Genomic DNA, 17,655 nt, shown 5'->3' on the forward strand with positions numbered 1-17,655 from the left:
TGCTTCCTTAAGTAAAATTAGATGCCCAAGCCAAGTATGCTCTTAAGCTCTTTCTCTGAAAAAATTAACTCATTTCAAAAGAGCTCATTCAGGTGGTTTTGTTTTCTTTTTCCTTGTATTAGAAATTACCAAACAATACTGAAGATTTTCTCAGTAAGCACCTCATTTGCAAGTAGCAGAGAGCTGCTCCCACTCGTTGAGTTTGATTTTGAGTAGAAAAGGAAACAAAATCTAGTAAATCCTCTAGCCTGTGTTAACTACTGCTACGTTAAATAAGCACAAACATAACTATATAACATAACTATATTTCAAAACTATAAACTGGGAAGGAGTGTCAACAAATTGGACATGAGAACAAAATCCAGAATGTATCTATGTAATTTAAAAATCAACATAAAAATGTGTACTTATAGGATGAGGAGCAAGAAAGGAAGCTGCTATCCCAAAGCCTGGGTGCCTGAGCACAGTGCTCTGCCAGCTCCCAGTTTTCCTATTTAATTTAGAGAAAAGGTTACTATCATCAATCATGCTCCACAGGTTGTCAGAAAAGCCAACCCTCTGCATTTTATCATTAAGAAACCTGAGTGAAGAGGTGTTTTAAATGCTTGCAATGGTTAGCTAGCTATTTGCCAGATGCAATGTAGTTCTGCCCTTCTTTTCAATTCAAAATTATATAAACTGGAGGAAAATTGCAGATGTTCTCATCCGTAATCTACAGTGACAATAACAAACAGCAGATCAAATGAAAAGGACCTTTCAGTCTTCCAAAATAATCAGTACTTCATGTTTTAAAGCTATTTATCTATCTTTTCTAAAAATTCTTATGTATTGCAGGTGACTAAAACTAAGAGGGAAAGAAAAATATTGAGCAGTACTTCATAATATATGTGTAAATTGAAAAGCTATAGTAGGCTACATTTTTCTTTAGTATATGATTAAAAAGGAAATCTATACTTGAAGGTAAGTGACATATAGCTGAAAATTATCTAGTCTCCACAGATTTTAGGGAAGCCACTCCAAAACATGAAAGGGATGCCAGGCTTCTGCTTTTTAGATGAATTTGTTTTTCTGTGATAAAGGCACTAAATAACTGTAATAAGAAAATACTTGCAGAAGTCTGTTAATAAATACCTATTGTCATAAAAAGTTTTACAGAAATACCTGTTGACAGTGAAAATTTGGAAAAACAAGAAAAGAAGTTATAGGTATCTACTTAAAAAAAATATTTTCCACCTACTACACATGAAAATAAGGGATTTTTTTTATGCAAGAAAGCTTTTTACATTAAGAAATACCTACTGGTACAAATGACCCAGCGATGCAATATTCTTAACAGAAAAACTGTGCACTTTTTTACTAATTCCTTGAAGTTGCAGAGGCACGTGCATCTCAGTGACATGATTTATATACAGATATTTCCATCATAAACATAAAAAAAAAACACCCTAGAGGCTGCTGACAGCAATACACGATGAATGAGAGATTACTGAAATACATCTGAATTGAGGGCAGATTAAGAGACCTATATGTCAGTTCACCACACCATTTATTTCTTGACATTTCAAATTTTGGGTATAATCACAAAATTACACAGAATCACAGAATGTTAGGGGTTAGGATTTATTTTTAAATCTAGATACCTATTCATAGCAGAGGGCAAAGCTTTAACTCAGTAATTTGAGGCATGGCCACATCTCAGCTATAATAGTGGATTCATGACCAATAGCTCCGACCAGGTCTCTTGTTTTGATGTGGAAGACCCATCCAAGAAATACCAAGAACCTGGTTTTGTCCCCTCTAGCATACTTCATCATACCACTTTAAATAAAAAGTCCACAGAAACTACACTAAAAAAAAAAAAAAAAAAAAAAAAAAGGAAAATATTTTTTTCCAAATTTTAAAATGTGTGGTATCACTTCTCCATAAGAAAAATTCAGCAAGTAGTGGTGGTGAGAGAATCAATTCAGGCAAGAAGGACCTGCCACCACAGAACATAAGAATATTTTTCTTTCCTTCAGGCAAAATCTTGACCCAAACTCTCTCTTCTGGACAATTTAGGAATAGAAATCCTCCCCTGCTAGTCTACTCTTGACCCTGACAGTTGCAGCTCTTCAGCAGGGAAAGAAACCTCCCTAAAGGGAGCCACCTCAAAGGTACTTTATGCAAACTACCTTCACAAAACAGACTTCAGTAACCCTGACCCAGATTAGAGATAGCTATGACACCTCTCTCTACAGTGCCATTTTCAATTTACTTTGGCAAATTTATTTTTTAATAGCACGAACAGATTTCTTGACCAGGAGAATAAAAGATCTAATTTTCATTGAAGGCTCTTCAGTCTGACCCTTAGCCCCACCATCACTTTTCTACTGTAAAAAAGAGCCAGCACTGTTGGAAAAACACTTCAATAAATCTCAGCAAACAACTGGAAGAATACTTGGATGGAGGGGAGGTCAAGAAGTGACACATCTTGACCAAACATTTTTTTCTAAAGAAGGATTTCCAGGGTACTCAATACATTCAAAATCAAAATGAATGTTTGTTGGCAAATCTTAGCTTTTGGACCCTTATTTTGGATTCCTTTTTTTCTTTCTTTTAATCATAAGGGCAAAACAGATAAATCTGAGGGAAAAAGAAAAGAAAAAAAAAAACAAAAAAGAAAAAAAAAGAAGGATTCTAAATACAAAAGGAATTCAGAAGGAATGGGGGACTGCAGGGTCCTCTTGGGAGATCTCTTATCTCTTCATTTTATTCTGTGAAAGCCTTTCCCAGAGTCTGATTCCAATGATTACAAACAAGTTTTTCATTTTTTCTCCTTATTTCTGTCTCACTTTCTCAAAGTAAATACATTTTCAGCTTGCTTGCTTCAATTCATTCTTGTCTTGACAAAATTGTTTCCTCAGTCCTGTTCATTTTAAAGGCTATTCCTCGATATCATGATATAACTTGACAATAAAAAGAAAACAAAATCTGTTGCCTAGAGCTTCTACAGAGTCAGACTGAAATCAACAGACAAAGGATGCATTGTTTTTATGGTAACAAAAAGCACTGCTACCCTCCTTGAGTGGAGTGGTACCTCCTCACATCTATAAAGCCTAGTGACACTAATACTGGAAAAAAAAACCAAAAAACAAAACCCATTTCTTTCCAAATAGGAGAGTACAGAATATATTGTACATCACATGTAGGAGTGCTGCTTCTGAGCACTGGAGGTCCTTTATAATCCCCTTGGCTTCTCTGAGTAAACCACTGTGTAGTGTCCTACCACTGTGTAGTGTCCTACAGATGACAAACCCAGCTACCTTAGCACAGACACATTTTGTATTTTATTATTTTTTTCAAAAAGCTGGAAATAGATGACTCATCAGGAATCTGGCTTTAACCTGGTGCTCTGACGAATGGATTGAAAATTCTCATAGAAGAAGTTATACAACCAAGGTGTCGGGTGATGGGTATATTTTGCAGTGAAAACAGTGATTCATATGAAACAGGCTTTGCCCCATACAAGGGTAAAAAAACCCTACCACACCGCCAAAACCAAAACTGAGCACTGAGTGTATATAAACATAACATAAACAGAACAATTTTATTTAATTAAAAAATGCTACGTAAAGCTCCCTGCTTCCTGCCTTCCAGATCTTCCCCCTGAATAGATTTCAAGCAACATCAGCTGAATCTAGTATTATAAACATTTGAAGTACTTACTACCTCTAGAGACCTGCAGGCCCTCTAAAGAGATTATGGTTCAGTGTATCTGTGCCAGCCTTAATCCACTTCCTCTGATAATAGGCATATAAAATAGGACACATGTGCTACAAACCTAAACTAGGTGAGAAAAATAAAAGGCCAGACCCAGATCAAGGAGAACTTCTAAGAAGCAGGAGGAGATGTGTAAAATTCTTTACATAAGGAGAGTACTCCACAAAGAGGATGCAAAGTCAGGCCAGATAATCCTTCCTACAAGAATATACAGTAAGACTGAGCCTGGGTTCTTTCAGGTTTGGTGTTTTTTACTTGTTTAGAAGGTTCTAATCAGCTTCACTTGCACTGAAGCCACCGAAGAAGTACCAAAAACTTCATGATGATGGAAGTCATAATTTGATATGCAAAGACAAACAGGAACCTACCTTGTCATTACTGGTTGTGATGTATGAGAGTGGTGGTAACTGAGGTTCCCTCTGAGAAATGGCAAAGCTATATTCACAGCTTGGGCAGTCACGAAAATAACCTTTGTATTTGGACAATGTACAATCCTGACAAAACAAATCAGCATTTTGCCCCATACTGCCTCTTCTACATTCTTTTCAGAACAGAGCCACTTGTCACAATACGCTTATAGCATGCAATTTTATTTCAACACCCTGAGCTCCAAAACCAACAGGACAGCTTTTCTCCCTCCACGTTTTTCATCATCTTTGGACAGTATGCGACAAGTGGCAGATGCTGCGGAAGACTACATTTTGCATCTGAAGAGCTTGGCAGGAAAAAAAAAAAAAAAGATGAATGAGCCAGTCAACACCACTCTTCCTGAGACAGGCTCAGCCTCAGCCCACGGCTGCCAGCTGCAGGGATGCCAGGCAGCTGGGGACCCATTGCACGAGGCTGCTGGCAGCACAGCCCGGGGAATACCGGGATGCCAGGCACAGGGCAACAACTCCAGCCCCTGCCATCCATTCAAAAACTAACACATAGAATAAATTATGTAGACTGTTAATAAAATTAGTAAGTTAAACTTGTGAGATGGTGGTGGCTCACTCCAAGACTTTCATGAGAAATTAAAAGATATTGGGAGCAACTCTCATGTTTTTCCGATGCTGCCTTGGCCTAGAACCAGCAGCAGCACTTCCCTCCTGTTCCAGTGACAGAAAGTAGGTCAGTGTGATGGGGCCAAACAAATACCTCTGTAAATCCCTGATAAGTTGTCCAAGTTCATTCATGTTTTATTGCACATTGCTCAGGTTTCATCCAAATCCTCTTCTGCATGTGTTCTGTACTCCCTGCAGAGCACCTGCTCTCTGGTAATGTAAATCCTGTGGACACTTCCCCTTTCCACCACTGAGATAGCAACAGCCAGATATAGTCATTTGCTCTGAAGAGATTCACATCTAATTTAAAGAAAAGGTTTAAATATGTAACAACATATAGAAACCACAGACTCTGGACAGATTTTAATGACTTGTGTTTGTGCCACATCTAGGATCAAGTTCCTTGTAGAAAAATGGGGGCTAGAGCCATTGCACCAAATTCCCTTCTTGTGTTTACCTATTAAAACCATCAAATCCCATGTATTTAGCTAAGAACATAATGAGAACACAAAAAACCATATGAGCCACATCTTGAAGTACCTCAGTACTCTCTCTAAAATACACATATGAATGTTTTGGGCTAGCTATCTTAATTGTTATTACAAAAGCCAGAGATATTCAAGTGATTTTTGAATTGAAACTTTTCAAAATTCTGAATTTGGATGCTGGATGATCCTGTTATTTAAAAAAAAACCAAAACATATTTGCTGTTTCCAGTTCTTCCTCTAATAGTGGGTGGTGCTTGTTTTCTGTGGTTCTCTCTAGTTATACACATGATGCAATTACAAATACGTACAGGGAGTACACGTAACTACCCATGTAAATACATGGCTTTATCTATGTGATATATAGTGGGTTGTAAACATGTTAAAGAAATAAAATTCATAAGTAACTGTGATTTCCTCAGCTGTGGCTGTCCATTAACACATTACCCATTTATATGGGAAATGGTCTGACACTCAAATCACTTAAGAGCTGTCATATGAAAAAACCAGCTTGATTGCATATTACTTGTGGTCCAGATATGTGAACACAGTTTTACAGTTCCTTCTCTCTCCTGTGCACATCCAAAATTAGGCTATCTTCATTTACTTATAATACCTCCAGTGCTATAAAAATAACACAGATTTAGTATCCTCTACTAAAGGTGAAGGGATTCACCTAAACTAATTTTATACTTTTAGAGAGCACGGTTATCTACAGCTGAGCTAGTCACCATTTACAGGGTTAAACTGGCACTTGTAGGACTTGATTCATCTGTACAACTGTATAAATTTATCTTGAGATAAGACAGATCCAGAAATAGAAGCAACTCTCTACCAACTGTAAGAAGATCACTGGATGGACAGCTCTGATGCAGGCATTCACATTGCAGACATTTGTGAACAACAAGACCTGTCAGAGAGGGCTTCCAGGCACAGATGTCTTAGACCACTGCAAAAGGGTATGTTTTCAGCTTCTTGGCAGAACCTGGCATTTTCTGTCAACCTTTAAAAGCTCAGGATAGCCATTAAAAATGCTGCTCATGGAAGAGTTTCCTTAGTTCACATTGAAAGGTTTTACAGTCTCCTTGGATTACTGGTAAATTAAGGAGTTTCACATTCAGAGAGGGGGAAAGGACTGCCTGCAAATCTCCAAACACTTCAAAAATTATTTTTCTTGTGGTAAGTAGGGGCTCAAGGTCATGAGGCTTTGCAATGTACATTTTATCAGCATTATTTGTTACATTACAAGGTAATGCAGGACAAGTATTAAAACAATAATGAAGGTCATCCCCAGAGAAATATTAATTGAGCTATAATGCACAACATCCCTAGTGTCAACCTGTTCAAGTATATATATATAAATATACATATATATATACATGTATATTTATATATATATATACCTCAGCAGTTCCAAATAAGAGTTTTAAACAAGAATTTCAAAAGTTTTGACTCCATCTGATGCATTCCAACACAATCCCACCCATTTTATGCTGTCCTATACAGCATCCTTACCCTTTGGTGTGCCATTCACCAAGACATGAAACACAAATCCTTCACTTTCTTGCCACCAAAACACTCTCCAGCAACTCTCGAGCTCTCTCTTATAATAAACATTTCAGCAACTTAGCCCTGAGAAAACACACATAAAACAGTGGTACCTTGGGACCTCAGGGAAACAACAGGTTAAGTGGGGACAGAGGTCCATGGATGCACTGACCATCAGACTCCTTTAGAGAGGCCTGAGCCTCATTAGGACAGACACAAAGCCATGCTCCAAAGCCTTCTTAATTAGCAGTTAGAATAAATAAAGCAGCCAAGTTGCATCCACCTGCCCCATAACGAGCAGGACCTAAATGCCTGCCCAAATCCAAGGAGTCACACACAAGAAATATACCCAGATCACCAGGCTATGGTAGCTCAAAGATAGATTGCTCATAATCCTTCTCAGGTGGCTCCCTTTATCTTTCCCCCTAGAACTGTTCTATGGCTGTATGGATAAGCAAATATTTATTAGATGGGGAAAAAAAAGAAGGCCCGTGGCTTTGAAGCTTAAATCCCTGTGCCATTGTGTACAAAAATGGGACCTGCTAAAAGATCAAAGTTACCGGCATAAAGTAGACTTTGCTCTGATTTTAACCAGAATCTCACTTTTGATCTGAACAGTCTTCTGTAAAAACCACCTGCAAATTACATGTTTCTGCAAGAAGCTTTCCTTTTGAGAAAGTTCTAGACTAGCTTTACATGAGGCCCACACACACACATGGATGGAAGATTCTGATGAATTGCTGTTTTCAGCTGTAGAATTTAATTATTCTCATTTTCTACAGCTGGTGTTATTGTGTGGTGATGTGTTTGTCTTCTCACACCTCAGGGAGGGAGGATGAAATGTATTTTCTACATTCACGGAGCCAAAGGGACAGTCTGAATAAGAAATGCTGCAATAAGACCTGCATGACTATGCCCTCTGGCATGAATGATGAATCCAGGCTCTTTGGATCTTGTTTGCTAGCAGCACGTACAAACTGGAAGCATTTCTTTAAAAACGTTATAGGAAGATTACACTAAAGTAAAGGTTATTTTGACAGACAAAAGAAATTAACTAGTTTACATTGGGTGATTTCTAGCTTGTATTCCTGAAGCCTTCCCCATCACTTCTGCAGGCCAGCAGGGTCACTAATCCCACTCATTTTCAAGTTTGTCAGTCAATAATCACTTACATGGCACTATGTCTTTGGAGATGACAGCTGAGACAAGATCTGATGTGCAGCCTTGCTTCCAAAATGCCTTCCTAAATACCAATCTCAGGCAGCTGAAAGCTCCAAATATTCTATGTCTGATACTGACACATTCATCCAGCTTGTCATAAAGAAGGTTTGGGGGAAGTTTACAGAGCTGTTAAGCAGGAAATGTCTCTACATCGATGACATTATGAAGTCATATAAAGCAGAACAGTCCCTGCCATTGGACATTAATGAGAGTCAACTCTTTCTTGGCTTTGAAGTGTTTTAAATATATCACAAGCAGAGGCCATCTGGCTTAGGAATGGATATTCAGTATGGGTAGCAGAAGCAGAAATACTTGAGAGTATTGAGAAGGAAATGGGACCTTCTCAGCTTCTAGCTTGGACAGTACCCTTTACTAAAACTTGTGTAGTGTACAGCTGACTAAATTGTAATTTGATGCCTGACCATGTCTTTTTATGCTATTATTGTCTTACTAATTAGCTGTTGTTTACCAGGTTGGACTTTATGTCTTCAAAAAGAAGATCACTTTATATTAAAACCTCCTAAGGGATAACATATTTCAACACACTCTGCAGAGAACTATGACAGCTCGTCAGCTTTTATTTACTGGGAAGTCATAGGGGTAGAAATCAATTTATTTGTTTGAGGAATAAACATAACTTCTCTCGGGTGTGACAGGTGCAAACCCTGTTTATTAAAAAATGCAAAGAAAACACTTGCAAAAAGAAAATTTAAAGAACATTCACAGCAGAAAATAACATACCTGTGAAAGAACCAAGCTGAGAAAGAATGAAACCATCATTTCTGAAGGGCAGGCATTAATTTTATAATTTTTATGATAGTCACCAGATACTTCAGCTTGGCCTATCTTATTTCTACAGATGTGCCTCTCACTGCAGCTTGTTGGGGAAAAAAAACTCCAAACCAAAAAAACAAAATGCCCAAAACAAACATAAAACCAACCCTAGTGTAGCAGAGGTTTTTACTGACCTATGTATGAAGCCCAGAACACGATGCTGTGCAGTTCTGAGAAGCTCAGGCTGTTCATTCTTGAGTAAATTATATTTATGTACCATGACCTATTTAGGAGACTGCAGGTTTATTTGTTTAAGCACCTAAATATCTTGAGGCGACTCTGAGGCGGATGTTGAGCCGACAGCTTTGTCTGCCACACGGAGCTACCTCACATCTGAGCAGCCCAGCAAGAGTCAGGGCCCGGCTGTAACCCCCAGGAGGTATTTGACTTGAATGCAACTGGGACCAGGACCGGAGGAAATGCATTTAAAGGCAGTGAGGCTCTGCCACAATATTTTGGAATTAAATCAAACAACATGTTGACTCTCTCCTGAGGGAATGTGATGTGATAAATCCGTGATGCATTTCCTCACCGGAGCTATCTGGGCCGCGTCGGCTCTCACGAGCACCAGATTGCAGTGGGTGAAGCAATTTCCTGCACGCATTTAGAAACCCCTTCGGAATACTTCAGGGTGATAAAAGTTAGTTGAGCCGATATGATTAGAGAGCTATCACCTCATTTTCACTGTATTACTGTCAGAATTCTAGAAGGAAGATTCATATGTGTGCACCTGGGAACAAATTCCAAGGAAGAAGAAATGCATAATACCACCGGTTAGATGATATTATCAGACAGCTGAGTTTTCTTGTACTTGCTTTTTCACTTTTCTCAGGGGAAGTCTACCTTGGACCAACACAAGACCCACCCAGGCCCAAATGCTAGATACTATGGTACTCAGTCCAGTGCTAATGAATCATCTCTCAGTGCTACTGAAATGCCTTTCAACATGAACCTGACATGGAGCTAAATATTGCGTTGTGATGCAGTTCTGCTGGAGCTGAGCAGGGCGCACCTATGTGATGAGGTGCTCCAGAATGTGAGAAATGAAGGTAAAGTCAATCCTGAATACATAAACATATTTTAAGCACTAAGCAAGAAGCAAGGAGTAGAAGTCAGAGATGTTACTCAGAAGCCTAAGGGAGGACGGGAGGAGTGGTGGCAAGATTTTTTCTCTCCTTTGGCCAATAAGAAAAACACATTTGAGTGTTACATAAAAATGTGAAATTTCAACCTCAGTAACTGAAACAGTTACGCAAACCTGAAGTTACACGGACCAAAAAGCATTTGCTGATCAGGCAGCACACACACTGCATTTCCATAGAAGTTAGGATGTCAGCCTGTCACCTGTGGCAAGGCAGGATGCCTTTAGAGTGGCATCTCATCCAGAGAATGGGAAGCGATCAGGAACTATCAGTGACATCACTATTAGAGCTCAAGTATGAGACTCCCTCTTGTGATAAATCCAAATTCATTTCATGTGTGTTCAGCAACAACCCATTCAGCATCTAAACACGGTCAGTCTCATATAAAAATGTCTCCCTGAGGAGACAGAAAAAACTGAATGGGGTTGAGTGCTGTGAATGAGAGACTCAGTTCCCACTCAGACAAGGAAATTTTGTAAGAATTTCGTGGGTCTAGAGGGAATGCTGAGCACAACCTAAACATCTACATGAAACTGTTAGGTTAGCAAGGTGAAATAAGTCCAATGAAAAAAACACTACCACTCAAGACATATTTAAAAAGGCAATCACAAGAGGCAAAACAAGTTTAATATATACTGGTCTGGCAAAGCTGCATCCTGCTCCTTTAGGAATGCATTGCATATTATGAGCATTCCTATTACAATTTTATTGCAATATTCAAGGTGTACTCAGAAGATACTAGTAATTTTTTTAAATACAGGTTTATTTGCTTGCATCTTATTTTACAGCCACTCTTCCAGCCTCCAGTTTCACTTCTAAAATTAAAGCTAGTGATATTTCCATATCAAAGTTTAAAATTAATTTGCTTTGTGGGACATGCCCCTTGATCTAAAATACTTCATTTTAATTAGGACATTTAATTTTCCCTAATGGAATCAGGTTCCATTCGCTTAATCCAAAACTACTTTCTGGAAGAGTTTCAAGCAGTACATTTCCTTAGCACAAGTCCTCCTTAGGCTTGTCTGCATGTGGAGATTGCACCTATGCAGCTAAATTGATTTCAGATTGCTCTACTTACACCATTACAAAGTGTTACTGAAGTTAACTGTTACTGGATCTGCCTCACTTCTGGATCAGTTTATCAAAGAGCTTTAAATTTCCTAATGCAAGCCAGGAGCAGATAATAGAAAACCAGGTACTGTTACAAGTATGTTTTAAGGTGAAAATGCCTAATGAAAATTGTCCCCTTTCCCAGAGCAGGAGTGTCTGGACCTGCACAGCCCTGAGTATGGCCACTTCCCACCACCATTTTTGTACAGCTTCCTTCTTCCCTTTGCAATTTTCTCTGTAATCTGTTGCGTGTACATAAACGGTGCCAGATCATATCTGCTTCTCGTTAAGAGGATGTACAAGACATTTTAAAGGACCACTGCATATTCTGGCTCCATGTTAGGATGATGTTCTGTTCCCATGCACTCAAAAAGTGCACACACAGATAGATGGGGGCAGAGAGGATTCCGGGCACAGCCAGTGAAAGGCACTGCTTTCCCTCATGTGAAAGGTTGCTTGCTCCATTTTCAATCAGCATTTGTTTTGCGTCTGCCTATCACTTTTGTACATCTCATCAGAACAGAGAAATGAAACAAATAGCATAAATGATGATAAACTCTGAAACACCTTCAGCTTCATGGTGACTACCAGCTCACAGTGCAGGGGCATGGTAACAAAAGGATCCAAAAAAACCCCAAAACTGCTTACCTTGAAAACTAGCCAGGCTGTCATCCATTTGACCGCTTTCACAACCCAAAACACATGCTTGTAGAGGTCAGTATTCACTACACCAGGGTCTACTACATTAGCAGTCACATGGCTTCCATTTGCAGTCAGAAGGTGCTGTAGTCGATAGGTAAATAACACAAGGGCAAGTTTGCTTTGGGCATAGGCTCCATGGGGTGAATACGAACATCTGTACACAGGAGAGAAAAGAGACACAGAGATGCACATGAAAATAATCAGAATGAAAACAGAACTGCCCAAACTTCGAATGTAATGCATTTTGCAATATCCACCAAACAAATGGCTATACAATGAGGCGTCAGAAGAAACGACAAATCACTGGCAGGAATGCTGTTTGCTGGGGTTCTGGTGATTATTCCACCAGACACCAAGTCTGATTTATGGCAGGGAAAAAAAAACAAAATTACACAGTACCCGGCAGAATCTCTGTGTCAAACTATCTAAATGAGGAATATTGAAGCACCATTCTCCAGGATAACATCACATAGAGGCCTTCAGACTACTCTCCTCTTCCTCACTGTCCTCTGCCCACACAACACATACCGTGTTCCCACCCAATAAATCTGTGCCTGATAATACTACTCCTGGTTATTACTATTTGTTTTACAGCAGGACCTCCTAGTTTCTGATGAAGGCTCCTGTGTTGAGCACAGTACAGATGAGTAAGACAATCATTGCACCTGTGACACACCAGATTACACCCAGCTAAAGAGATGGATAAAAATATGGGGCAAGGAGAGTGGCTGCAAGTGTAACAACCACACTTATGCCACATACAGTCAGTCTTTAGAGTGAAGACAGATGGCTGGGTCTGCGCCAAACAGGAGGTGCGATGAAGGAACATTAATAATGGGGGTAAAGGCAAAACATTACCTGCTGAGATTTCTGTGCACCTTTCTCATCTGTATGCTGAATCTGCCTTTCTTTCAAGTCAAACTGTCTAGGAACTGCTGATTAGTTGGGTTTGAGTTTGTGTAGGCAGCAGTATTTTTTATTTTTATTTTTTTTTTTTTAAATAAGCAGCCTACTTCCAGGTAAATTAGCAGGTATGTCACTTAAAAAGCTCCTCCTGAGTGGGGCCTCAGCATCACTTCCACAAATTCCTATGCCATGACAATTCCCTCTTGTAATTACTACAGCCTCTCATCTAATCTTTTGTCTGTGTGTGTGTGTGCTTGGCAGAACCAAAGGTAATTCCTGGAATTACAGACAACTCATAGGAAAACCAGGTGGGAGCCTAAAGCAATGGGCTGCTGGGGGCAGCAGAACAGTTTTGGTCTCGATGCCCTTTGCCTCTGCCAGTGCAGCAGGATGCACTGCTTGCTGCTGCTGCTGAGCCAGGGAAACAGATAATGCTGTGGGGGGGGAGATAGAGGGGTATCTAGGAGCAGATCACTATTAGTCAGCTCTCTCCTTCCCCCTAGTTGCTGTCCTGCTTCTGTGACAGACGCAGCTACATATCCATCCTCTACACCTCCACCCTCAGTGCAGCAAACACCCAGGCTGGGGATGTTCCTGCTCTGCTGAAAAGCCTGCCTTCAGTTTGCTGTGGTTGCTACTATGTGCAAGGTTTTTATTTTGAATCAATAGCAAATATGTCTCAGGGTTCTTTTTGTTATCCCATTCTGGTTGAATACCTCTACTTATAAAATCCTGTAAACTTCACCAGAGAAAGCCCTGGATGCTAGCAAACAGGCTGACTCTCTGCAGAGGTGTAAGGCCACTGAAGCAATTTAACTGTTGTTGTTGTCTGATTCTACTCAGACACTTGGAGACACAATGGTAAATTGTACAGTTCAGCTAAAGGAAGTAAAAGAAAAAAACTCAGAATCTCCAGTGTATCTCTGGTATTTTTCCCTTCACTTTTTCCATGCTCTATTCTTGTTCAAGCAAATCATAAACAAACAGGCCACAAAAGCATTCTATAAATCGTGAGAGAATAAAAAAGGGCAGCTGATTATAAACAGCACTCATACCAACCAACGGCCTGAGCTGTACTGTGCTGGGGAACACAGCTCCATCATCATAAAGGTATCACCTGTGCCTCGGGGTTAAATGGGCTATTTTAAGAGTAAAGAACAACGACTGCATGAATATAAAAGCAACTGGGCATTAGCCAGGAAACTGCAGTTACATTTTAAATTCAGTAACGTTTGTGCTCTGATCTGAAACACTCAAAATGTCACCTTATGCTTCATGCATATTTCAGCCCTTTTAACTTGAAGGACTAGATCCTCAGCCACTACAAGCTTCCCTTGCACAGCTGTGAGGGACAGAGCTCATGCCACCCATGGGAAGAAACACTTCATCCCAGTCTGCCTCTGGCAGCCAACCCTGGCACTTCTCCATCCATGCCACCATTCCCTCACTACTGGAGAACACAAGCTGAGGCACGGGACAAGCTTTCCAAGTTGACTTAGAGTGATCTCGTCTGGCAAGTGGTTTGCAGGGTAGCAGGGCTGAGGACTACTCTGACTTGTTCTGCCTGGGTCTAGTCTGGCCTTCTGTAACCTCGAGATGCCAGGCAGGAGGACAGCGAACACTTCCCATTCCCACATTGTGTGAGAGTGATGTTTTGACTTACCTTGTGGCAATGAAGCATGAACTACAAGGGCCAGATCCTCAAAAGCCTTGTACTTTGCATAGATATCTATGTCAGAAAAACATGAGTGCTGAGGAGTTATAAAAAGCTGTCCAATCAGCAAGGAAGCCTTTTATATCACAGTACAGAGATGCAAATCATTTGTGAGGCAGCAGGGAATCAGGCTTCAGTAACATACTATAGATATGAAGGAAATAAAATTGGATACAAGCAGCAGACACTTCTGGCAGAACGCCTACAATGATTACCTGCTCTTTTCCCATTTTCTCTGTGCATGCTTTTTGCTTTCCAGGAATCTGACATCAATGAAGTGCACAAGACAGAGGAATAACCTGTGACACGGAACTGACAAGGATTTTGGATGAACAACTGTTTTGTTTGTCATGTTGTTTAAATGCCACATTGGAAAAAAAATCAGTACTGGTTACCTGATTTCATTACATCAGTCTTGACTATATGTATCAAAAAGAGAAGCATTTAAGCTCCTCTTTCTGTATCATGCATATACACATAAAATGACAGATTGATTTGGGTTGGAAGGGAGCTTAAAGATCATCCAGTTCCAACCACCCTGCCACATGCAGGGACACCTCCCAATACACCAGGTTGCTCAAGGCCCCATCCAACCTGGCTTTGAACACTGCCAAGGAGGGTGCAGCCACAACTTCCCTGGGCAACCTGTGCCAGTGTCTCACCACTGTCATCGTAAAAAATTTCTTCCTTATGTCCAATCTGCATCTACCCTCTTTCAGTTTAAAGCAAACAAAAAAGAAGTATTACTCTTACACATGGAATTATCTGGCTTTAAAGTTTATGCACTTAGATCTAGTCTCTCTTGGTGCTCTATGCTCTCTCTGTATGTACATTTTCTACACTGAATGAATCTGCAATTGTATACTAAATAAAATAGTAATTTTGCCATCATACATTTCCACATTACTTTCAATTCCTGAAGACTCTAAAAGCTTTCTGAAATGAAAGTGCACTCAAGAGGCCAACCAGCTCAAAGCAGAATACAATTTATCAACAAACTGTGTTGGCATACCAGTGCACAGGAGGTGCCTGTGATGTCTGGACCCCTGAGGACACAGAGTATTGATGCTTTGCAGCAAGGCAGGAAGATTCTCCAGCAGAGAAACTCTGCCTAGGTGGCCATCAAAAGACTCCCAATGGTACTTATGCACGCTGGTAGAGAGGTAGGGGGTATGGGTGTTTGACTTCCTATGGTTATGTCCTAATAAATACTGCTCACTAAGTTGAAACTATGTCAGAAAGTGGTATGGCAGGCCTGGGAATGGGTCATAAGCTACGAAAAATGGAGCAAGATCTTAGTGGGAAGAAGCCCAGTGGGAAGGATTGCTGTGCCTGGCACCAGCAGCTTACAGAAGACCATGCTTGCCTACCCACTCATTTAAGTGGGGGTCTCTGTGGACGACCCCTTCCTGCCACAGAAAACAGGATGCCCTAGGAGATGCCCTGTAGACCAATTTGGCAAGTAGCTGTTGATAAAACAGGGCAATACTCAACTCAATAAATGGGAACTACAGGAGGAGTTAAGGCAGACAGGATTTAATTAGCTGCTTTGAAATGTGGCCAAAAGAGCAGCAATATACAAGAACTTCTTCCTTTTAAAACAATGTTTTATTGATTCTGTACTGAAACATAAAGGATAAGGACAAGGCAGGCTATGCACTTTCAGTTCAATTAATTTAGCAGAGATTCTTATTTTTGGCTTATGATTTTTTGCAAGATGGGCTTAACAAGCTTAAATTGCCGTTACAAAAATCAGGAAGGAGAAAGCTCATTTTACTACTTATATCCATGGTGATGTCCCCAGCAGCAGTCTCCCTAGTATGGTGGGGCAAAGTATTTCTAAAAAGTAATGAGAAACCAAATTTCAAACCAGAGTCTTCAGTGGCTAATTAGTTGTTTAAATATGGACTCAGCTGCTACCCAAGTTTGAAAAGAGGATCCATGTTTAGCACCTCCCTTGGCAGCCAGTCTTACTCTGTTTTTTTTTTCTTCTACCTGGCTTTTTTCTTTTTTGTTTTGTTTTGTGTTTTTTTTTCTACCCTTTCCCTTTTCCACCACTTCTTGCTTGAAGACTCACAGGAGCTGTGACCACACCTGTGACACACAGAGGTACATTTAACCCAGCCATTGCCTGGAAGTATTGTTTTCCTGATGAGAACCATTTCACACCACAGTTGTCTTGTGCATGTCATCCTCCCCTCACCCATCACCACGCTCCTCAATTTCCAGTGTGTTAATTTGCCTGGAGGGCAGAAGGCACCAAAATCCAAAGGCAGAACAACCCCATTGCTGTGTGCTCCATTAAAAGACAAGTGATGCAAAACGTGGGTGACATGCTGGGATTTTTAATGAAAGGACACACAGAATTTTAATATCTGCCTTAGGATGATTCAGTGATTTAAGCAAAACACAGACTTGCTGTATTAAAATGACTAGAGTTTCCTAATGATTTATGAATTAATCTTGCAATACATCATCACCACTGCTTAGTCAAGAATATAAAAGACTATTATTAAACACTCATGAAGTTTTCACAGTCTTAAATTTTCTTTCCCCAGGGGATGCAGTCTGGATTTTTTAGGATTTTTGACAGATCTTGCAGTTTATTTTGAACCAGCTACAGAAATATATTTCAGGACATAGGTATATTCTTTCTGCTTATCATAAACAGTTTCTTTCTCTCTTTCTGTGATAAACTAGAGCCTGAGTCTTAAATATTGCTTATTAGATTTAAGTAGATTTCCTGGCAGTATATTTATCCCATGAACACATTTGCTGAGTCTCATCAATTATGATTTTTCTCCAACAAAGGAAAAAAAAAAGGAGGGGAGGAGGAAAATACGGAGATGGAGAAAAGAAAGAGTTGGAGAAATTGGAATACAGGTATGCTAATACTGAAGATTGCTAATTGAAAGGAACAAGCACATGGCTTAGTAATCAGTGAAACAAAACTAAAATATAAAGTGTCATTTTATCTTCTCCAGATTTTGTTACAGTTTTGTACAGTAGCTTTCTTTTTACCAGCTACTACTGTAGGCTACTGCTGAGTCACGCAGTCCATTCAAAAGCCTGGAAACTTTGGTTGTTCACTGAATTGCTACACTTCCTCACATACATTTCCTTCATGTACTCGATATTAGCCTTAAAAAAAAATAAATATATACATATAACTGTCAATGTGGCCCTAG

General features: G+C 39.8%; 1 protein-coding gene across 1 annotated transcript in view; it reads right to left on the bottom strand.

Moving 5' to 3' along the window:
* The window catches only part of DHRSX (dehydrogenase/reductase X-linked), a 169,929-nt gene that overhangs the window by 15,758 nt on the left and 136,516 nt on the right, over positions 1–17,655 (bottom strand). Inside the window, exon 6 of the mRNA XM_071747255.1 lies at positions 11,794–12,001. Within this exon, the coding sequence (XP_071603356.1) occupies positions 11,794–12,001 (208 nt within the window). The remainder of the gene's footprint in view (positions 1–11,793; positions 12,002–17,655) is intronic.

The sequence above is a fragment of the Heliangelus exortis genome, chromosome 1 (assembly GCF_036169615.1).
Source record: "Heliangelus exortis chromosome 1, bHelExo1.hap1, whole genome shotgun sequence".
Taxonomy (NCBI): Eukaryota; Metazoa; Chordata; class Aves; order Apodiformes; family Trochilidae; genus Heliangelus; species Heliangelus exortis.